The 21,253-nt window shown below is 43.3% G+C and overlaps 1 protein-coding gene across 4 annotated transcripts in view; it reads right to left on the reverse strand.

The window, feature by feature from the left end:
* LOC308551951 (neuroligin-4, X-linked) overlaps positions 1-21,253 on the reverse strand; it is a 132,544-nt gene that overhangs the window by 31,980 nt on the left and 79,311 nt on the right. For 3 of the 4 annotated variants that reach the window (XM_081126863.1, XM_081126865.1, XM_081126864.1), the window contains exons 5-6: positions 19,676-19,735; positions 15,333-15,485 (exon numbers count right to left, since the gene is read on the reverse strand). In XM_081126863.1, the coding sequence (XP_080982989.1) occupies positions 15,333-15,485; positions 19,676-19,735 (213 nt within the window). The remainder of the gene's footprint in view (positions 1-15,332; positions 15,486-19,675; positions 19,736-21,253) is intronic. The other variant, XM_081126866.1, reaches the window with a different exon arrangement.

A 21,253-nucleotide genomic window follows, 5' to 3' on the forward strand; every position in this document is an offset into this window, starting at 1 on the left:
AAAATGTTTTGAAGCTCTCGATAGAAACTGTAAATAAAGGGAGCCCCCCCTGCTAACCTGACGGGCTCGAGGGAGGCCTGCGGGGGGCCCTGCAAGCTCAGAGGCCTAAAGGAGCCCCACGGGATGGTCTGAAAGGAAAACTTTCCAACTAAAAGCAGTTTATGGAGGGTCGTCAGGTCCTAGGCCTGAATCTTCCTGACAAATGTCCATCTTTACAGGAACTGAGCCTGTCTGTTGTCTTTTTGCATTTATGTTAACATATCGTTGGGATGTCAGAGTAATTTCCCTTTTCCCGGACCCCTCAGGGCCCAGGCTCCGCTCTGCAGAGACCACAGGCCCCCTCATTGGCATCGAGTTAATTGTTGAGTCAACCATCCTGCACCCGCCTGAGTAAAAGACGTGTGTCTATCATTTTATTTTCTACCCAACCCCAGAGGTTTCCCCGCTTTGCTTCCTCCCGCCTCCCTCATCTGTCCCCCGTGGATTTCAGGGGACCCCCTGACGTCTCCTCTTTGCATAAAACAAGGGGCAAAACTGCCCATCTCGGGAGCGAAATCTCCATCCGTTGAGAGCCTGCTTCCCGGCCACTGTCCACAGTGTGGCTCAAATACACTCACGAAAAATTATTCACAAGTTTGAATGTTTCTTACGCTGACAAAACTTATTATCACCCCATTAATAGAGCCTGGCTTTATAGAAGGTATATCCGAAAGCAATTCGTCTTCAAGTGCATTACAACTCCTTCAGCATTTCGGCTTTGTTTTCGACGGGTACAGATCTGCCTCCTCTCCGGCATTTCAAATTCACGTGCGTAGAAAACGGGCTCTTGGACGGATATCAAAACCTCCATTTTAACGCCCTACCCCTCTAAGTTCTAAAAACGAGCATGTTCACTTGTTTTACGTTAGGCTGCGTGACATTTTCTGGAATATTCGATTCCATAAAACTCACAGCACAGCCATTTGCACGAGACGCAGGCGTTTAGAGAAAGAAAGGGGGGAGAAAAAGCTAATTCTGATTTACTGAAATGTCAACGACAACTCGAAACCCCATTAAGGTTGGGAGAAGACGGATCCTGAAAAACATGAGTCATTCCGCACTTTCACTGCGTTTTCACATTTTATTTTTTATTTTTTTTTGGCGAGGCTCTGGGGCACCTTGAGAAAGATTGATCAGCTGGAAGCCTTACGACGTAAAGAAGAAATGTAGTTTGTTGAAGGCCTCGAAGGCCGTGCTCAGAGATGGGCCTGATGCCACTGTTATAACCTAGTTACGAAAAACTGGACCGGAGCAGAGGGAGGGCCAAGTGGGCACGTGTCCGGTAACGTCCGGGTGACGTAAGGAAGGTCCTTGTCCGTCAGTCACACCTGGGAACAGGTCATCGGCCAGGGCAGCTGTGGCCACTGCAAGTTGGGAAAATCTGAGATATATAAGCAGCTGGACAAAAAGGAGTTGGCTCTCTTGGTCGCTCTCATGTTCCTGGGCTCCCCTAAACTCACCCTCGAGGCTCACGGCCGTGGGGACCCCACACAACGGAGTAATGGGTGAGAACCGGCCTGGTGGCTGAGCCGGACCAGCTCCACCATGGAACGGAGACTCCGGGCCCTGGCTTTGTGGCTGTAATTCCACGGAAATAACACCCTCCCCCTCCCGTGCGGGGCCTGCAGAAATGCAAATTCCAGCTGCGCCCCGAGGACCCCACTCCCGACTGCGTTTGCTTCTTGCCGAGCCGGAGATGTAGCGACGTTGCATCTCGGTTTGGGGCCTAGCATGAGGCGACTTCTTTTTTCAGCCCGCCGCCTTGTTTGCAGCCAACAGGAACCGTGGGACTGTAAGGTGACCTTGTTAAAACAGCAGACACTACGCTGCATGCCTAGAGCGGCACCGTTTTTTTTTTCGAGTGCTGGGTATTGTGACAGACGACCAGGCCCGGCGGGTGTGGCTCAGTTGGTTGAGGGTCGGCCGATGCCCTAAGAGGTCACGGGTTCGATTCCTGGTCAGGGCCCAGGCCCAGGTCGTGGGCTCTTTGAAATCAATAAAAACATATATATGCATATATATATATATATTTTAATATATCTTTATTGATTTCAGAAGAGGAAAGGAGAGGGCGAGAGAGAGAGAGACAGAAACATCAATGATGAGAGAGTCATTGATCGAGCCCTCAACCCGGGCATGTGCCCCGACCGGGAATCGAACCCCAATCGCCTGGATCCTAGGTTGATGCTCAATGGGTGAGACATGCCTGGCCGGACTATATGCATATATATATATATATATATATATATATATATATATATATATATATTTTTTTTCTTCCTTTGTAGTTGACTTTTTTTTTTTTTTAAATATATCTTTATTGATTTCAGAGAGAGGAAAGGAGATGGAGAGAGGGAGATAGAAACATCAATGATGAGAGAGTCATTGATCGAGCCCACAACCCGGGCATGTGCCCCGACCGGGAATCGAACCCCGATCGCCTGGATCCTAGGTCGATGCTCAACCGCTGAGCCACGCCCGGCCGGGCTATATGCATATATTTTTAAAAATACCATCCAGGGACGTCTTTTCCATTGGAGCTCTCGAAAGGGTAAAATATAGTAGACACTTAACTTTCTTTGCTATTTTTTAACAGGTTGTTCCAAAATAATGCAGACAGTTGGGGGAAATAAGAAAAAAAATTAAAACAAAAAGCAGAATTGAAGCCGCTGAGCCGTGCACCGGCTTAACTTAAACATCGGGACACGCTTAGGAAACGCGGCATGTGGATTTTCCGCTCACCGGCCTGGACTTTCCGGGCGGCCTGTTTTTGCTTCTTTATAAAGCCGCTCTGTTCCTAGGGCTCGCAGCCCATGAAAGCTCGCGGAGAGAAACCGGTTCGTGTCATGCTATGTAAATATTATGCTTGGCGCATAGGTGGAGTGGCCAATAAATACGTTTATACTTGAAAACGCCGAGAGGCGGTGACTCGCCCTACACCGGGCCGGCCTGCTATTATTAACACACAAATGCGCCGAAAACCAAATAAACACAAGTGCCTACAGCCGTTAATGTCACATTTAAATATACCCTTCAAAGATGCCTTTGTGCGAGGCCCAGAGAAATAAACGCAGGGCGGCTCTATATAAAAATTTAAATGACCCCTTTAGAACCGTTTCAGTGGATACAGCAGAACACGCGCCGTTTGGTAAAATGTCAAGGCTCCCCCTTGAATTTGCAGAAAGCAGGCTGACGCCGTTCGGAGAGCGGGCCAGGGCGGCCACTGGAGACGAGAAGAGATTGTCGTAAGAACACGATTACTTGAAAGTTGGGGGGGGGGGGGTGGAAAAAAAAGGCGGCCTGGTCACGGAAACCGCGCACCTGAGCCAAGTGGGTGGGTCACCTGTAAGACCGTTTCTGGTTTTTTTTTACTATTTCCGTAAAAGGCAGCCTCGCCGAGGGTCTCTCAGCCCTGCCTGGACGCGGCAGGCCCAGATAGATAAATAAATACATAGGTGATGGATAAGTAGATAAATGATAGATAGATGATTGATCTACACAGACAGATACAGAGATGAGAGGTACACAAATAGGTCATCTCCCAAATTTGCTTAGGTCTTCATTAACGTCATTGTTTTCAAAGCAGAGACAATACACAGCGTCCTGGATCCATGGAGCAGACGGACAGATGTCAGAGGACTGAGGGCCGGGGGCCTGGGTAAGGCCAAGGGATTAGCCGAAGAACATGTGCGAGGAACCCGTCAACACGGACGAACCACGGTGGCGAGGGCCAGAGAGAAAGGGAGGGGTAGGGCCGAGAGAGGCTTTATTTGGGGCAATGGGCACAGGGTGGGGCGTGAAAATGATGTTTTCCTGGGTTGCACACTCCAACCGGTATGGTTTGGTGAACCAACGTCACCCTCAGAAATGCAATTGGAGCCCGGCCGGGCCTGGCTCAGCGGTTGAGCGTCGACCTAGGATCCAGGCGATCGGGGTTCGATTCCCGGTCAGGGCACATGCCCGGGTTGCGGGCTCGATCAATGACTCTCTCATCATTGATGTTTCTGTCCCTCTCTCTCCCCCTCCTTTCCTCTCTCTGAAATCAATAAAGATATATATTTTTTAAAAATTTAAAAAAAATAAAAATAAAAATAAAAGAAATTCAATTAGAAAAATAAAAGCGGCGACATCTTGAAAGGATACCAGCCGGAGTCCGATGTTCAAAATGACCAACGTAAAAAGCTTAATTTGCATTTCTATGAAAATCTATTCCTTTTCCTACCCCAAGAAATTTGAATTGTGGGCATAAAATTAGACATTATTGTTTGACGCCGAGCCTGGACTCCGGACGTTAATTCACTGCGATGGGATTGATCATAAGATGTATAATCCCAGGGACTGTTATTTATTGAGTTATTAAAATACACAAAGACGCTCGCTAGGTCTTTATAGGTATTGGCTCATTTATTTCTCTGCCAAGTAGCTTTTGTTATTGCCACGTGATAGATGTAACTCAGACATCCTGACAAACTTTCTCGTTAATCTTTAAGGTCAACGATCTTACATAACGTTTATGCAAATATAAACGAGGGAATTTTGATGAGAAACGTTTAAACACCTGAATTCTAAACGAGGGACTGGCTTTAGCAATTTCTATTTAAAACACTCAGGAGTTTATTTATAAGACCGCGTTTCATCGCGCATTTTAAATTATCAAACACTCTCAAGTAAACAAAAATAGCCAGCCTCACGTTTCCCGGGAAACACTCCTAGGTTGATCGGAAAGTTGAAAGAGACGGGAGAAACCAAAAGGATGACTCAGGATTTCACAGAGGAATGTTAATCAATTTATTTTGTCATCCGTAACGCTAGCGGTAAGATAAATCCTAATTAAAATTCAAGTTGCGTGGGCAGCCTTGTGAAATTAGGAGCTGCCTGAAATTTCTTTTGAAGTTCGAGCTTTCAGGAATAAAACGGCCTCCTTAATGCCTTGAAAATAACACAGCGACTCTCTGAATTCTGAACTGTCCTGCTTGCAGGAGAGGATCGTTCGAGCCCAATGTTTTGCATGACCTCTGTAAATTGGTATCTCGCACCTGCTTCTTCGTGTTAAAATCAGAATGAATCAGCCCCCTACTTTTTCCCAGATAGGAGGGTTAGAGGAATGAAAAGACGAACACAAAGCGAATGGGTCGGGTTAAGGCCAGATTAGATGGGGCTGAAGAGAAAATGAGTGAACTGGAGGAGAGGTCCGGATGCGCTATGGAAAGATTTAAAAAAAAAATCGGAGACGAAAGAAAACTATTAGAAACAGGGAAACGAACGTGAGAATTTCTAAGGTTTGCTTACTCAGAATGTTCAGGTAATGAAGGGAATGGTGCAGGACGTCAGGAGGAGGTAAAACACTAAGACCCGCAGAAGGTAAGAAAAAACACCACTGCAGGAGCTGAGAGGGATTGAAGGATTCTCAGAAGATACATGAAAAGGATACAGTATCTGTTTGTATCAGAGCAGCTCCCAGACACGCCATGTTAAAAGCCCCCCGTGGGACTGAGATGTAAGGAATGGATTGTTTCCAAAGGACAAACTCTTAACCTGACAGCTAAATTCTTTACAGCAACAATAGTATCCAGAGAGGACAGTTATTTAGTTGACGGTGGAAAGACAATAATAGCAAATTGAAATTCGCGATACCTTCAGGGGGAGGGTATCACGAAGACATTTTCAGACAGGCTAACGGAGGTTTTCAACAGCTCACACGCTCTGAAAAGGGGTTTTAGGTCATGATAAGATTTTTTTTTTTAAATAAATACATTTTTTAAAGATTTTTTTAAATTGATATTTTAGAGAGAGAGGAAGGGAGAGGGGAAGAGAGAGAGGCAGCCTCCATATACAAAGATTTTACTGAACAAAGAACAGAAAGGGACTTCTTTCTCTGGTAAAAAGTCCCAGGTAGAAAGTTGGGGAGGGAGACTCCCAGTTAAATGTTGGAAGCAAGGCCTTTAGAGCCAGATGCAAAAAAAAAGAAAAAAAAGAAATAGCAAATATTTGTTCCTATTTAGCACCGAAGGCCTTGGTGACTGCAGTGAGATGAGACAAACAAACATGCATAAAAATTAAAAAAGAAGCGTCGGCATTGCTTTGACTCACAGATGGTAGGAATGTGTAGGCAGAGAATTCCAAACAATAGGAGAGAATTTAATAAGGTTGCCTGCAAAAAAAATAAATTAATATTCTGCAAAAACCAAATCTATTCTAAATTCGCACAAGAACAGTAGCAAAATGAAGAACGGAAAAAAGATAAATATTACAACAGCTCTGAAAACATCAATTTCTATGAACCAAATCAATAAAATGTCTACAAGACCTCGATTCAGGAAACTATGAAATGTGACTGGGAGAAAAAAATTAAAAGAATGCTTAAATGCTAAGGAAATACCGTTTTTGTCTTGCTCTGCGGAATATTGATATATATCCAATAAGCCTGAGTTGGCCAAAAGGTTAATTAAATTCTTAATTAAAAATGAGACAGATGTTTGCTTCTATGCCCAAGGGGAGATTCTAAAATTTATCCCAACATGCAAAGCCTCAAAAATAGCAAAGATTCTCTTTAAAATGAGCTAGGAGAGAAAACTTGTTATATCATGTACTGTGAATTATTATAAAATATAATGTTTAGGAAAATGTGGTGTTGACACATGGACAAAGAAACAGAACGTTAAGGATATGGGATAACATTTTTGTTCAAAAAATAGTATCGTGATGTTTTACTACCTGCACAGACAAAGAAATTGTACCCATTTCTCACACAATACAAATATATCAGCTCCGTGGGGCTTTTGATGCCCAAGACAAAATAAGAGTTTTGAAAATACTATGGAAAGATACACCCATATCTTTGGGTAGGAAGCAAGGCCCTAAGCAAAATTCCAAAGATCTAATCATGTTTTTGGGGGGGTTTGTTTGACTAATAAAGCATCCTGCTTTGTAATTTTTTTAAATGTTGAAAGTATTACAGATGTCCCCTTTTTTGTCCCATTTGTCCCCCTCCACCCTGTTCCCGCCCCCTCCCCAGGCCTTCCCCACACTATCGTCTGTGTCCGTGGGTTATGCACAGATGCATCTAAGCTCTTTGGTTCATGTCTTCCCAGCACCACCCCCTTCCCTCTGAGATTCCTCCATCTGCTCCATGCTCCTATGTCTCTGGATCAATTTTGTTCATTAGTTAATTTTGTTCATTAGATTCCACATATGAATGAGATCATGAGATATTTGTCTTTCTCTGCCTGGCTTATTTCAGTCAGCATAATACCTTCCAGGGCCCTCCATGCTGCCCCAAAGGATAAGAGATTTGCCTTTTTCACAGCTGCATAGTATTCCACTGCATAGACGTACCACAGGATTTTTATCCGCTCATCTACGGATGGGCACCTGGGCTGCTTCTAGATCTTAGCTATTGTAAATTGCTCTGCTATGAACATAGGGGTGCATATATGCTTTCTGATGGGTGTTTCGGGATTCTTAGGATATATTCCTAGAAGCAGGATCCCTGGGTCAAAAGGCAGTTCCATTTTTAATTTTTTGAAGAACCTCCACACTGTTTTCCATAGCGGCTGCACCCGTCTGCATTCCCCCCAGCAGTGCACCAGGTCCCCCTCTCCCCACACCCTCGCCAGCACCTGTCGTTTGTTGATTTGTTGATGGAGCCATTCTGACCGGTGTGACGTTACACCTCATTGTGGTCTTAATTTGCGTTTCTCTGATGCTAAGTGACGTGGAGCACCTTTTCATATGTCTATTGTTCTGTTATTATACTTGAATTTTTAATAATTCCAGACCACATTTCTCCGTCGCTCGTCAAATGGAGAGACACGTAAATACATCCTTCAGAAAACAAGCCAAGGATCCTTATGCCCTCGCAGGGATGCCAGGCATCCGTCCGGAAAGATTCCTCGAAAGCGAGATCCGTCTTAGTCATCCCGCACAGCGCCTCGGTCGATGCAAAGACAAGATCAAAGGAAATCAATACAGCTCATCCGATGTCCAGAGGCCACGCGGGATCTCGGCGCCTGTTCCCGTGGTTCAAGCTGAGAGTCCGATTCTGACGCCTGTGTTTCAACGTCCCTCCCACCTTCGCTTCTCGGCCGCCGACCGAGTTGGATTTCAGTACTTTTCCTCCCCTCGCGTGTCACCGAAGTACAGAAAGACGTCCGACGGAGAGGGAGCTGCGTCGCAGAGCACAGCGGGACTCCCGCAGCTCGTGGACATCACAGAGGAGCATCTGTTGGAAGCCGTGTCCCAGGCAGTCAGAGGTTTTCAAGGGTTTGGGTCCAACGTCCGGGGGCTGGAATCGTGTGCACCTGCCCTGACAGACAGTCGACAGAATCCCATCTGGTTTTAAAAATAAAAACTGTCTCCCGGCCGGGAGTGGCTCAGTGGTTAAGCATCGACCTAGGATCCAGGCGATCGGGGTTCGATTCCCGGTCGGGGCACATGCCCGGGTTGCGGGCTCGATCAATGACTCTCTCATCATTGATGTTTCTCTCTCTCTCTCCCTCTCCTTTCCTCTCTCTGAAACCAATAAAGATATATTTAAAAAAAACAAAAAAACCACAACTCTGCCTGCCCTCTTGTCTAAAAACCATGCCGTAGGCCTAAAATTAATACAAAATAATACCGGATGTCAACCGTAGTTGGAACGTCAACTTTTAAAAAAAAATAATTCATTAGAAACGTTTTAAATGCATTGACACTGGAGACCTAATTAGGTGAGAATATTGTTAAAGTGAGTAAACCAGGGTTTATGCAAATAGAAACGTCCGTGAGGCAGAACCACAGGAACACACAGATTAGGATCCCGCGGATAGTAAATAAACGATGTCCCGTTAAATCTCTATCCTGTTCATAAGAAGCCCGAGAGAAAAATACCGTTGTTACTAGTCCACCTGGCTGCGTGGCCGCTGGGACCGGGTGGAATCGGGGTACGTAACCCCCTAAACAAAGAGGCTCTGGCTCTTGGTTCCTCTTGGTGACCTGGGCTCATGGCTCATGCCTGGCTTCCCGGGGCTATGATCTCGGGAAATTGTTTTTCTCGGGATATTGTAAGAAGCGGCACCCAGCAGGAGTGAGGGCCCACCCACCATGTCCAATATCACCCGGGAGCCTCCAGAGGGAAGGTGGCCCTGCGACACCTTGAGCTCAGACATCGGGCCTCGGGGGCCTGGGGAGTGTGGATTTTCATTGTTTTAAACCACATATTTGTGGCCCTTTCTTATAGCGACTCTAGGAAACCGCTACACGGAGATTTCAGGATCATTCAAGAAACTTCCCAGATATTTATAAACATTTAGGATGGCGCTTGGCCAAAAAAAAATAAAAATTAAAAAAAATAAAAATCTCAATTATTACGTTCCTGTCGTAATTGTTTAACATCCCCAAGGAAAAAGCTGCATCAACACCAAAAATCACGTGCATCCTGCAGGTGCCCCGTTTCGGTTTGTTTCCATAACTCTCAGAATCTAATAAAATACGACCACCTACAGATGGTGAAATATTTTTTTTTTAGACCCAAGGTTTCCATTTGCAATCAAAAAGGGAAGCTGCAAACATAAATGGGTTTCCGTCCAGGCTCAGCCGAGGCCTGTCGTCTGGCTTGAACCCCGGGGGGTGACATCGTCAGAAGGAGGCGTTTGGAGGGAAACAGAACCTCTGGCATCTGAGAAAAGTGGCTGCCGGGTGTCGGAAGAGGGAGCAACGTGTTTTACGTGACGTCAGACATTCGTGGGTCCTGACAACCAGGAATTCACGCAGACTGCAATATTAATATTAATAATAATAATAATAATAATAATAATATTTAAGTGAATATATCATCTCCCTGGCGAACGCGCTTTCAATTTGCAATTCGGGGCCTAAAACACTCCACCAGGGAAACATCCGGAAGGCGTCTGTCTGGCAAAGGCTCAGAAAATAAGGGCCGTGTGTCAAGGAGCTTAGAGCTGGGTGACGGGAACTGAGGGTGAGCCACGTGAAAAATAAAAATAAAAATAAAAAGCTACACACAGGGGGTGTGTGGATTTTGGGGGTACAGAGCCCTGGCCGGGCAGCTCAGTGGTCGGAGCGCCGTCCCCACACCCCGAGAGTGCAGGTGAGATCCCAGCTCGGGGCACATACAGGAATCAACCAATGATGGAGCCACAAGTGGACCAACAAATCCATGTTTCTTTCCCTCCCCTTCTCTCTCTAAAATCAATCAATAACATTTTTTTTAAATCCTGACAGGTATCGCTCGGTGGTTCGAGCACAGGCCCGCACACTGGAGGGTCTCGGGTTCGATTCCCGATCACGGGCACGTACCTAGGTTGCAGGCTCGATCCCGGGTAAAGATTAAAAAAATATATATATGTATTTTTAATTATTTTTGAGAGAGAGGAAAGGAGAAGACAGCGATACAAACATCAATGTCAGAAAAATACATCGATCGGCTGCCTCCTGCACGCCCCCTATTGGGGGTCCAGCCCACAACCCCGGCCGGCGCCCTGACCGGGAATCGAACCGCGAACTCCTAGATGCTCAACCGCTGAGCCACACCGGCCGGTCCACGCCGTGGGTCCCTGGAGAACTGGTGCTATAGCAAAAAATAGCAGCATTTGGGAGCAAAAATAGCTTTAAAAGATGCCTGAGGTATGAAGTCATCGATGAAGCAAAGAGGGAATCCCACGTGAGCTGAACGACAATAAATGTTTGCGCGGATATAGGCCCAGCCGGTGGATGCTGCGAACGGCATGCCGGCTGGAGACAGTCCACGAGCAAGAGAGGGAAGAGCCGCAAGTCGACAAATTCTACACGTTCCCATCAGTAAGCACCAGACAGATTTTACTTTTACATTAAAGATGTTTACAACACACACACAAAAAGAGGCAGATTTCATACAAAACTCCAGTTCTGAACGGACATGCCTTCCTCATGACACATGCCTGTGGCAGAATTAATAAGAAATGTGCTTATAAAAGAGCATCTAGGCCCAGCCGGGGTGGCTCAGTGGTAGAGCGTCGGCCTGCGATCCAGGAGATCAGGGTTCGATTCCCGGTCGGGGCACAGGCCCGGGTTGCGGGCTGCAGCCGATCAATGACTCTCATCATTGATGTTTCTCTCTCTCTCTCTGAAATTAATAAAAACATATTTAAAAATAAAAATAAAAGGGCATCTTGTTTGCAAATAAGTGAGACACCACTTCCATCCTTACACCTCCTCTGGGTATAAATAATCACTTTATAGCTACGATGACACAGCCCAGCTTGCCTGGGACAAGCCCAGGGGATTAATAACAGGTTGAAACAGCCCACGTCTCCCGGACTGGCCGATAAATTACGTGGTCGGTGGCTAACGAGAGTGGGCCCAGTTCTGATGAGAGAAAACACTCATATTTCAGGCAGCAGATGGGAAGATCGTCTCATGTGCTTCACACGACGAGAGTCATCGGAATTATTTTTTAAATCAAGGGGGTTCGTTTTCGGTGAGGGCATTTCATGCAGAGTAGCCGTTACCTCTGTGTCCCGTGGCAACCGCGTGTCGGAGTCAACAGTGACGCGAACAGGACGTCCAGTGATATTAACTCGTAACAAGAGAAATTATAAGGTGCCTGGGAGTACTGGCTGCCACTCAATACCTATGAAATTCCCCAGCTATAAAAGCACCGGGCCTTTATATTATATAGACAATAGATAATTTCTGTCGCCTTCCAAGGGACAGAAAGCCACCACCTGCCCCAGAGACTCAAAAAAATCAGCCGTTTTTCTCAAAGCCACGCCACAGACACGGAAAAGAAGACACTAATTTATTTCTGTTTCATTTTAAAACCTTTATTCTCTCCAAGCTACCACCCATTTTTACCGTAATTCATGTTTTCACCATCTCTTCTGGGTAGGCCCACAGCACTGGTTACTCTGTTAAAAAAAATACCCGTTTTGCCCGGCCGGCGTGGCTCCGTGGCTGAGCGTCGACCTGTGAACCTAGAGGTCGCCTGTCCGATTCCGGGTCGGGGCACAGGCCCGGGTTGCGGGCTCGATCCCCAGTCGGGGGCGTGCAGGAGGCAGCCGATCAATGACTCTCATCATTGATGTTTCTCTCCCCTTCCTCTCTCTCTAAAAATCAATAAACACATTTTTTAAAAAAATACTAACCTCTAACAACATCTTTCCCTTCCTTAAGCAGGAAAACGGCATTTGATGCACATGACTTTTGAAGAAAAAACTCCAACCACATGTCCAGCGTTTTGCTATCGATGGGTGCCCGAAGCGCTAATTGGAATGATCACCAGTATCATGCACCGTTTTTATTTCATTGTTACTTAAATATCCGGCTGCCGGTGGTATAAGAATAATTTTGAGACCCATAAGGGTGATATTGGCAGAAAGCAGGTCGTAAGCGATGGCCAGCGGCTTTCAAGGCGCCAAAGGGCAATTGCAAGATCCGAGATAACGATAAACTGAGTCACATTTTGTTACCTCTCCTGGGGTCTCTAACCGGAGGAGCCGGCCCATTTTGCTCCAGCACATACAAGGGGATCTGTAATCTCTGAGGCTCCACCCACGGGGGCTCTTTTGCAGAATGGAAACAGATGGGCACAGAGATGCTAAACTGCTTCTTTTATGCCTCGGCCTCTCCCATCTCAGCAGGATTATTTTTTATTTATTTATTTATTTTTATTATTTTTTATTATTATTTTTTAATATATATTGATTTCAGAGAGAGGAAAGGAGAGGAAGAGAGAGAGAGAAACATCAATGATGAGAGAGTCATTGATCGAGCCCACAACCCGGGCATGTGCCCTGACCGGGAATCGAACCCCGATCGCCTGGATCCCAGGTCGACGCTCAACAGCTCAGCCACGCCCGGCCGGGCAGCCGGATTATTTTTAAAACTCCACATAGCAAAAGGCAAAGTTAACATTTTTTTTTCCCTGAATGAGACAGGTTCTGAAAGCAAGCTTTTTATCGCCCCTTTTTCTTAAAACAAATAACCAAGGCCTGCAAAGCTCCTGCAATTTTAAATTTTCCAATTTTAAAATCCATTGCTTTTCAGAGAGAGTGAGACTCACGCATGCACCCATGCACCCCGACAGTGGCCTAGGATCGGACCCACAACCCAGGCACGTGCCCTGGACTGGAATCAAAGCCCCCCGAGACCCCTCGGTGTGCAGGCCGGCGCTCTAACCACTGAGCCACACCAGGCAGGGCTCCTACCGTACTTTTCAAGATCAGCATTTAATTCACAAAGGAGCCGAATGGATAAGAAATGAGGATGGAGAGCCATTTAATACAGGTTTGGTGTTACGGGGGGCGGAGGGGAGCGGGAATCAATTTCTTTTGAAATGTAACCTTTTAAGGAACATGCACCGGTCGTGCACACAGAAGGGTGTTTTGTTGCTTCACCAAAGCTGGAAGTTGTTCAGTGCTCACTTCTTTTATCCAGAAAACAGCTCTGCAAACCGCCCCCCCCTCAGGATGGTTAGCACAGGGCCCCCTTTGAAAGGGCTCATTGCAGGGGCCCTGACAGGCTGGCTCCTATCTCCCCACCTCTTTGTCAGAATGGACCGTTTGTGGAAAATCAAGAAACTCAACCTCGTATTTCAAAGATGCGTGGCCAGAGCCAGTATCCAGAAGCCACCAAAAAATAAAAAATACTCATGGCTACAGGAAATTAAGTACAATTATTCTGCAAAGATCTGGCTCATACGACTCATGAAAAATATAAAGTAAATAGGAAATTGTCCTTACTGTCTTTAAACTCTAAACCTAAAGTTATTTAAAGTGAATATGTTCAATGCAATCTGCAATTAAATGAAATAATGCCCATGGAGGAAAAACAATAAAATCACAAAATGAGAAGACTCTCCAATCTAAGACTTTGTTTTCCTGAAAAACCAACAGGGAATTTTGGGTATTTTATCAATGTCTCGAAAAGCACCACAAACATCTGCGGGTGATTTGCGTTTCTAGGTTAGAAATTCATTTCCACAACTCACCCCCTTCTGGTGTCTTTTCTAAGTGAATGTTTTCATAGGTGAAGGGGGGGGAGCTCAAAATGAAATGAAAATATCAAGCTGAAAATAAAATGTTCTTGGTAATATTTGCCTTTTTGGTGGAAACATGTTCAGCCATATTTCTCATTTAACATAGATCCAATAATGCATCTTATTTCGCTTTGAATATATTACCGTAACCACACTGCGACATACAGATCTCACTCTCGTAACCACACTGTTAAAAATTCAATTAGCTGCATCGCCCCAAATAGTTCTGGCCCTGAAAACGAACACTAACATAGACGAAGGAATATTTTATTCACAAGCTGTGCAACGCAGCAGGCAAAACCACAGAAGATACACCTCAAAATACAACCCCCAAATATAGGATGTCCTCCCAAAATGTATGCACACATTTTAAACCATTATAAAGGCCGTGACTATTAAAAACAAAATTTCATTTTCAAAAACTGAGCTGTCAGCTGTTAACATGTGTATACATTTTGGGGGACACCCTGTATCTATCTATCATCTATCTATCTATCTATCTATCTATCTATCTATCTATCTATCTATCTATCTATCTATCTATCTATTATCTATCTATCATCTATCTATCTATCTATCTATCTATCTATCATCTATCTATCTATCATCTATCTATCTATCTATCTATATTTTTTTCCCCAACAGCCAGTTTGAGAAAAACAAAACACCAAAATAATGAATGCCACCCTTGAATTTCCATGTACTTAACCAATGTCCAACCATTGTTAATCATAAAATGTCACAAAATCCAAATAAGAGTTACATCCCGTTACTTGCAAGAGCAGCAGCTACGGAATCACACAGTAGGTCTTGGAGGCCCAAACGCAGATAATCCCCTAAAAGATCAGGTGATATGTTTTTCCAACACACCATGAACAACACCTAAACCTAAACAACCACAAAAGAAAGCTAATATCTGACTGTATCACCTGTTGCCACAGTATCACTCATTATTAAATGTGTTACCATATACATTGTATCATTCTATGGAAGCATTCAAAGGAAGAAACATCTTATCCATTCAGCGAGCGCTCAAAGGATTTCCTAGCAATGAGGGTAACAAAGTTGCAATCGGTTCGTCCCCGTTGGAAGCATTTAAAGGAAGAAACATCTTATCCATTCAACGAGTGCTCAAAGGATTTCCTAGCAATGAGGGTAACAAAGTTGCAATTCCTAGCAATGAGGGTAACAAAGTTGCAATCGCTTCGTCCCCGCAACACTAAAAGCACAATTTGCTCACCGCTTCCGGCGCGGGCATCCACGGGACGCAACCACTCACCTAAAATCCCCAGCCGGTAGTTGATTGTGATGACGATGACGTTGCCGTAGCTGGCCAGGATGCTCCCGTCGATGATGTTGCCGGTCCCCTCCATGTAGGACCCGCCGTGGATATACACCATCACCGGCTTCTTGCTGCTCTGGTCGTGGATGTCTGGAGAGAAAGGGAATCGAGGACACGCCGTGAGGAGCCGCACTGATGACCTGATGCTACGTAGAGACCAATGGGCACTGGTTACGGTTCCTAGCTCTGACTGGAGTCAGTCACGGGTGTATCGTTTAATGGCATCTGTCGTGATAAGATGGCCGAGGGAAATGATCGCTAGCATTGCATTTTGTACTCACAGAGATGATATTCTGAGGAGCATACTGACATCTGAATATGTATGCCTAAGCATGTTTCTATATATATATATATATCTAAGACACTAAAAAATTAAGGATTTCGCCCTGGCTGGGTGGCTCGGTGGCTCAGTGGGTTGGAGCATCATCTGATGCACCAAAAGGTTGCGGGTTCGATTCCCGGTCAGGGCACATGCCCGGGTTGTGGGTTCGATCCTAAAGTGTGTACATGAGTCAACCTACCGATGTTTCTCTCTCTCTCTTTGTCTCTCTCTGTCTGTCTCTCTCTCTCGCCTTCTAAGATCAGTAAACATATCCTTGGGAAAAAAATTAAGGATTTAGATGAAATATGTTATTTCTTCAATAATGCTCAAACCCTAAAACCCGGCTTAAATTGAAGCGGCTCGTGGCATCCATCCCAAAATATAACTTTACCATCTAAGTAAGTGTGAGATCAACATGAAAGTTATGATTTTTGCTCTTCGGTCAAAGGGGGGCTTCACGGTGAGAACACAAGGATGGCACTGAATCCACAAAGTCTCCATACAGGATCATGACAAAAACGAAACAAAGGCTTAAAAAAGATCCACAGGACAGAAAATGTGCAGAAGCAAAAAGAAAACTGAATGGGAAATGATGTCCAGGCAAATGCTTTTGCTCTAGGGGACTGACTGTGAGATCCCAACATAGTCAAGTGACAAAAATAAAAGAGATGTAACAAAAATGACACAAGATTCCAGCCTCGAGATAAAATTATTAAAATGCTGTATATAGGGTGTCCCCCCCCCAAATGTACACACACCCTTTGACGAATGACAAAAGCCGTGTTTATTAAGATACATTTCATTTTCAAAATTGAGCTCTCAGCTGTCACAGTGTGTAAACATTTTTTGGGAAGGGACACCGTGTATTTTCACAGGGAATATAAGCTCCCATTGTGATTTGCCACCAGCGAGAATTACTTAATAATTAATTTGCTGTTTTATGAAACAGTTATGTGAAGACAATATTTGGCAGTGGTCTGTGACGATAGGAATTTAGGGACCATTTATTTGTCCATTTGTAGAGCCTGTTTTTTTGAAAACGGATTGACACCTAAAATGTTTAGTGTTAATCACCCCTTCGGCTTACATTTCTATTTTAAGAAGTCTGACCTCAATTGTAATTATTCTGCATATATATATATATATATATATATATATATATATATATATATATATATATATCTCCACACATATATATGCACGTGTCTGTGTAAATAACATATCTGATATCAAAAGAAAATCAAATGGTACCTAGGTACATTCAATTTCCCCTTTTTTATCTTGTCTTAATTCATCGAGACACCTTTTTAATATCAGAAAGGAATTTCAAGGAAACGGGCTACACATAAAGTGAATTCTAACGACCGTCTCAAAACGAGCTCACGAGTTGCCATCATAGAGTCAGGAAGGCTCCAGAAACGCACTGGTCACAGTCAGGTACACAAAACAGTGCCAAGATGCCCAGGTGTCCCCAGACAGTTAACCCACAGCTGACGGACGTCTCTTGTTTTCTTACATAAAATTCAAAGAGAGTGAAAATCCTTTGTTCTTGATTTATGGGTCGTAGTCCGTGGAATTTAGGAAAAAACCTCTGTTTCTATAAGGCATGGCGTTGGGCGTGGTCCGAGGCTCTACCTGGGCCCCGGTTTGCTGTTTGGTCCTGACTCATTTTATCTCTATGGGCTGCTGGCTACTCCACTTTGGAAGGGGAAAAAGTTGAGATTTTGATGGGCTGCTTTCAGGCGGTTAACCTCTCTCACCTCCCGAGACACACAGAACTCGAGGGAGTAGTAACCAGATGCTGTGTTCATGCAAAGATTAAAAAAAATTCAGAGGTTAGCGATGATCAATGAAAACGAGGGGCCACTTTAACAGTAATTAAGTTGCATTATGATAATGGAGAGACAGATCTTAATAATCAATAAGAAACACAGTAAAAATAGGGAGCACAGCAAGACACGAGTTATAGCCCTAGACTGTGAGAAAACTCAGGGGAAGTTTTTTAAAAAATATACCGGGTATCCCTCCAAAATGTATACACACTTTGAATGATTATAAAGTCGCGGTTTATGAACACACAGTTCATTTTCAAAATTTAAAAGAATCTACAGAAATGAATAATTATTTTGGTCAGTGCCTGTTTCCAAACTGACGACCGTTCTGGTCCAGGCCCTGCTGATTCCACAAAGCAATGGAATCGCCAACATCAGGAATCATTTCATGCACTATTTGTATTCCCTCAATGCGTCAACAGTTGCCCGTATACTTTATCTTTTATGTATCCTCATAAAAAAAAGTCTAGTGGGCACTTTAGGATAAATGTTCTTTATTCAAAGCTTAGTCTGGCTTCACCCATTATTTCAAATCCATTAAACCTGAAAAGGACTGAAAATTAAGTGAGTGATCTGCTGCTAAAGTGTGTATACATTTTGGGGGAAAATGCTGTATTTTTGAATAGTTATAAAACTTCAGGCTTCTGGGGTTCTTGTGAAAGCACAGGCTGGCTGTGGAATCAGGTGCGGGATGGGATATTTTATACCAACAGAAGTGATCTCTTATAGAGCTATTGGAGACCAGGGCAGCCCATGAATGCAGGTAAAATAACAATCATTTAAATTGCCTTTCTGCTAGACAATCAAAGTTTCCTGGTGGGCCTTCAGCCTTTTACGGTAAATCGGAGCACGTCCATGCATTTTCCTGCTCAGACTGGAAAAACGTGCTTATCTCTACCCTAGAAACGGTTCACAGTAACCGATTTTAGGCTCTATGTTTCTTTTGTTTTATACTATTTATCCCGCTGAAGGCACAGGATACAATGTATTGGTGGCCACTTTCATGTATCTTCCATCTTTTAAAAAATAATTTAGCCCGGCCAGTGTGGCTCGGTGGTTGAGCATCCACCCATGAACCAGGAGGTCACAGTTCAGTTCCCGGTCAGGGCACATGCCCGGGTTGTGGGTTCGATCCCCAGTAGGGGGTATGCAGGAGGCAGCCGATCAATGATTCTCATCATTGATGTTTCTATTTTTCTCTCCCTCTCCCTTCCTCTCTCTTTCTAAAATCAATTAAAAAAACATATTTTAAAAAAATCAATTTATTTCAGTTGGATAATTTATCAAGAAACTTTGGATTCTTCAAGAAGAAACTTTCCACAGTAAAGAAACATATTTTGGGGGATGGGGGAGCATTTATAAAACAGCTGTGGTATAAAAAGAAAGATGCATAGAACTAGCTTTTGGGGCTTTTTCAATTCCTGACTGTTTCCTCTTTTTTTTTTGGTTTTCTTTAAAGATACGAAAGGCATCCCTAAGGAAACAACATCTTGTTAATACACTTTTTATGTACTTCACTGTGAACCAGAGGAGATTCTCAGAAATGTAGTTTGGAATCACTGTGTTTGAAAAACAAATAAGTAAACACTTTAAAGAGCAGCCCCCCCCCCCAAAAAAAAGGTTCTATGGGGCTATTTGGCCGAGTTTTGCAGTTCACAGATGGAATTAAGACCCAAGATCCAAAATACGACATGAACTCACAAAATAACATTTGGAGGCAAGAAAAGATAGAATACATGCATGATTTAAAATTTCACGTTCTCTTCTTGTGACCAAGCCAAAAAAAGAAAATGTAAAAATAAGAATTAAAAAAAAAAAAAAAAAAGTGGAACTGAATTCTGTTTTTCACCTCGTATGTAGAAACGATGCTTATATGTCTTCTTACAGATAATGGATGGGCAGTCGTTACACAGTCATTGAGATTAAAAAATGACAGTGGCTTCCAAGCAAGAAGAAAATAAAGAATTCTGCCCAGCACCAAAGTGTACTCATTTCAGGTAAAGAGAGAAAAAAGAGATTGAAATGGAAAAAAAAAAAAAAAGAGAAAAAGAAAAAAAGAGAGAGAGATATAAAATCATGCATCAAGATCGAGCTTTGGAAAAAAAAAACAAAACCACAAAAAATACCTTCGTCGTCACCACGCTCATTACTGGTTATATCATCTGCGCTTTTCTTTGTGTTGGCTCCTGGGGTCATATTGAGAAAGAAAAATAAAGGGAAAAAATAATTCAAAAACAGCAGGTTTGTAAAAAATTCAGGACAGAGAGAGACACACCACCCAGTAAAAGAAAAACAAAAAAGTTAAAATCTGTTGTAGTTGGATTTCAAAAAAAATGAAAGCGGGTGATGCAAAATGCATAGAAACATAAAAGATGTCAAGAAAGAGAAATTCAATACGTTATTTGTGAAAAAGATATTAGATACCCTGTGGAAATGCAGTTTGGGGGTTAAAATGAGACTAATGCAAAAAAAAAGAGGAAAAAAAAGCTAATGTGAGTTTAAGGAAAAAAAGAAAATTAAATTATTAAAAAAGACATTTCCCACACTCTTAAATGAAAGGCATGTAAAATAGTCAATGTTCCTCTGATTTTAACATTTTATAATCTAGATACATTGTTGAAATGTCAGTGATACATTTTGGTTACAAAATTCCATAATGTACGAAGAACACATTTAAACAGTAAACATGAAACATTTTCATTGAAACATCTTACCATTGGCATTAGTTTCATGGGTAAGAATTTAAAAACACACCATTTCTGGTAAAAATCAGAAATGCCACTAGTCGATTTAAATCATGATCAAAGAACTAATACATATTGTACTTTACCGTTAAAAAACACTAAGACTTTCGATAAATATTTCTTAAGATGAAACACTGTGAATGACGTTTTCTCTGTTTGCAACACTTACAAAGTTATTACTTAATTACAATTTGAATTTGTAAAATAAATAACTGAAGCCACCTACCTTGATCACCTCAAACAGAAGCCACACAGGAATTTCCATGTAGAGAAAATGTAGGGAATGAGCCTTAACCACACCAACGACCCTACTACTCTGCATTTGGGACACAAGGCACCCCTTTGGTTTTTTATATTTTGCAGATACAAGAGGCCAACACATTTACTGTCACTTGAATTGCTGGGTTCACTGAGTCCCCTGGCTTCCTTTTACAGACAGACGCAGCCCAGTATGCATATCCCAGTTCCCATAATTTGAACTGTCTCCATCAGATATTGAAATCTATTCATGCCCAAGAAATCGACTGCATTTAAATATCTTTTTTTTTAATTCTCACCCGGGGATATTTTTTCTATTGCTTTTCAGAGAGAGTAGAAGTGGGGAGAGAAAGAGAGAGAGAGAGAGAGAAACATCGATGTGAGAGAGACACATCAACTGGTTGCCTCCTGCATGTGTCCCAACCCTGGGGGTCGAGCCTACAACCAAGGTATGTGCCCTTGGCTGGAATCGAACCTGGGACCCTTCAATCCTCAGGCCGATGCTCTAACCACTGAGCAAAACTGGCTAGGGGAGCATTTAAATATCTTAAAATTAAAAATTACTCTCCATCACATTTGCTTGACAGTTGTTTGGGTTGTTTTTGTCAGGGTTTATCTGTATAAAACCTATTTCAAAGCCATCTCATGGACTGAGTTTATGGCTAAATGGTGTTAAAAAGCCTAAAAGAGATGTTTTTGTTA

This window comes from Miniopterus schreibersii (genome assembly GCF_964146895.1).
Source record: "Miniopterus schreibersii genome assembly, chromosome: Y".
NCBI classification, from domain to species: Eukaryota; Metazoa; Chordata; class Mammalia; order Chiroptera; family Miniopteridae; genus Miniopterus; species Miniopterus schreibersii.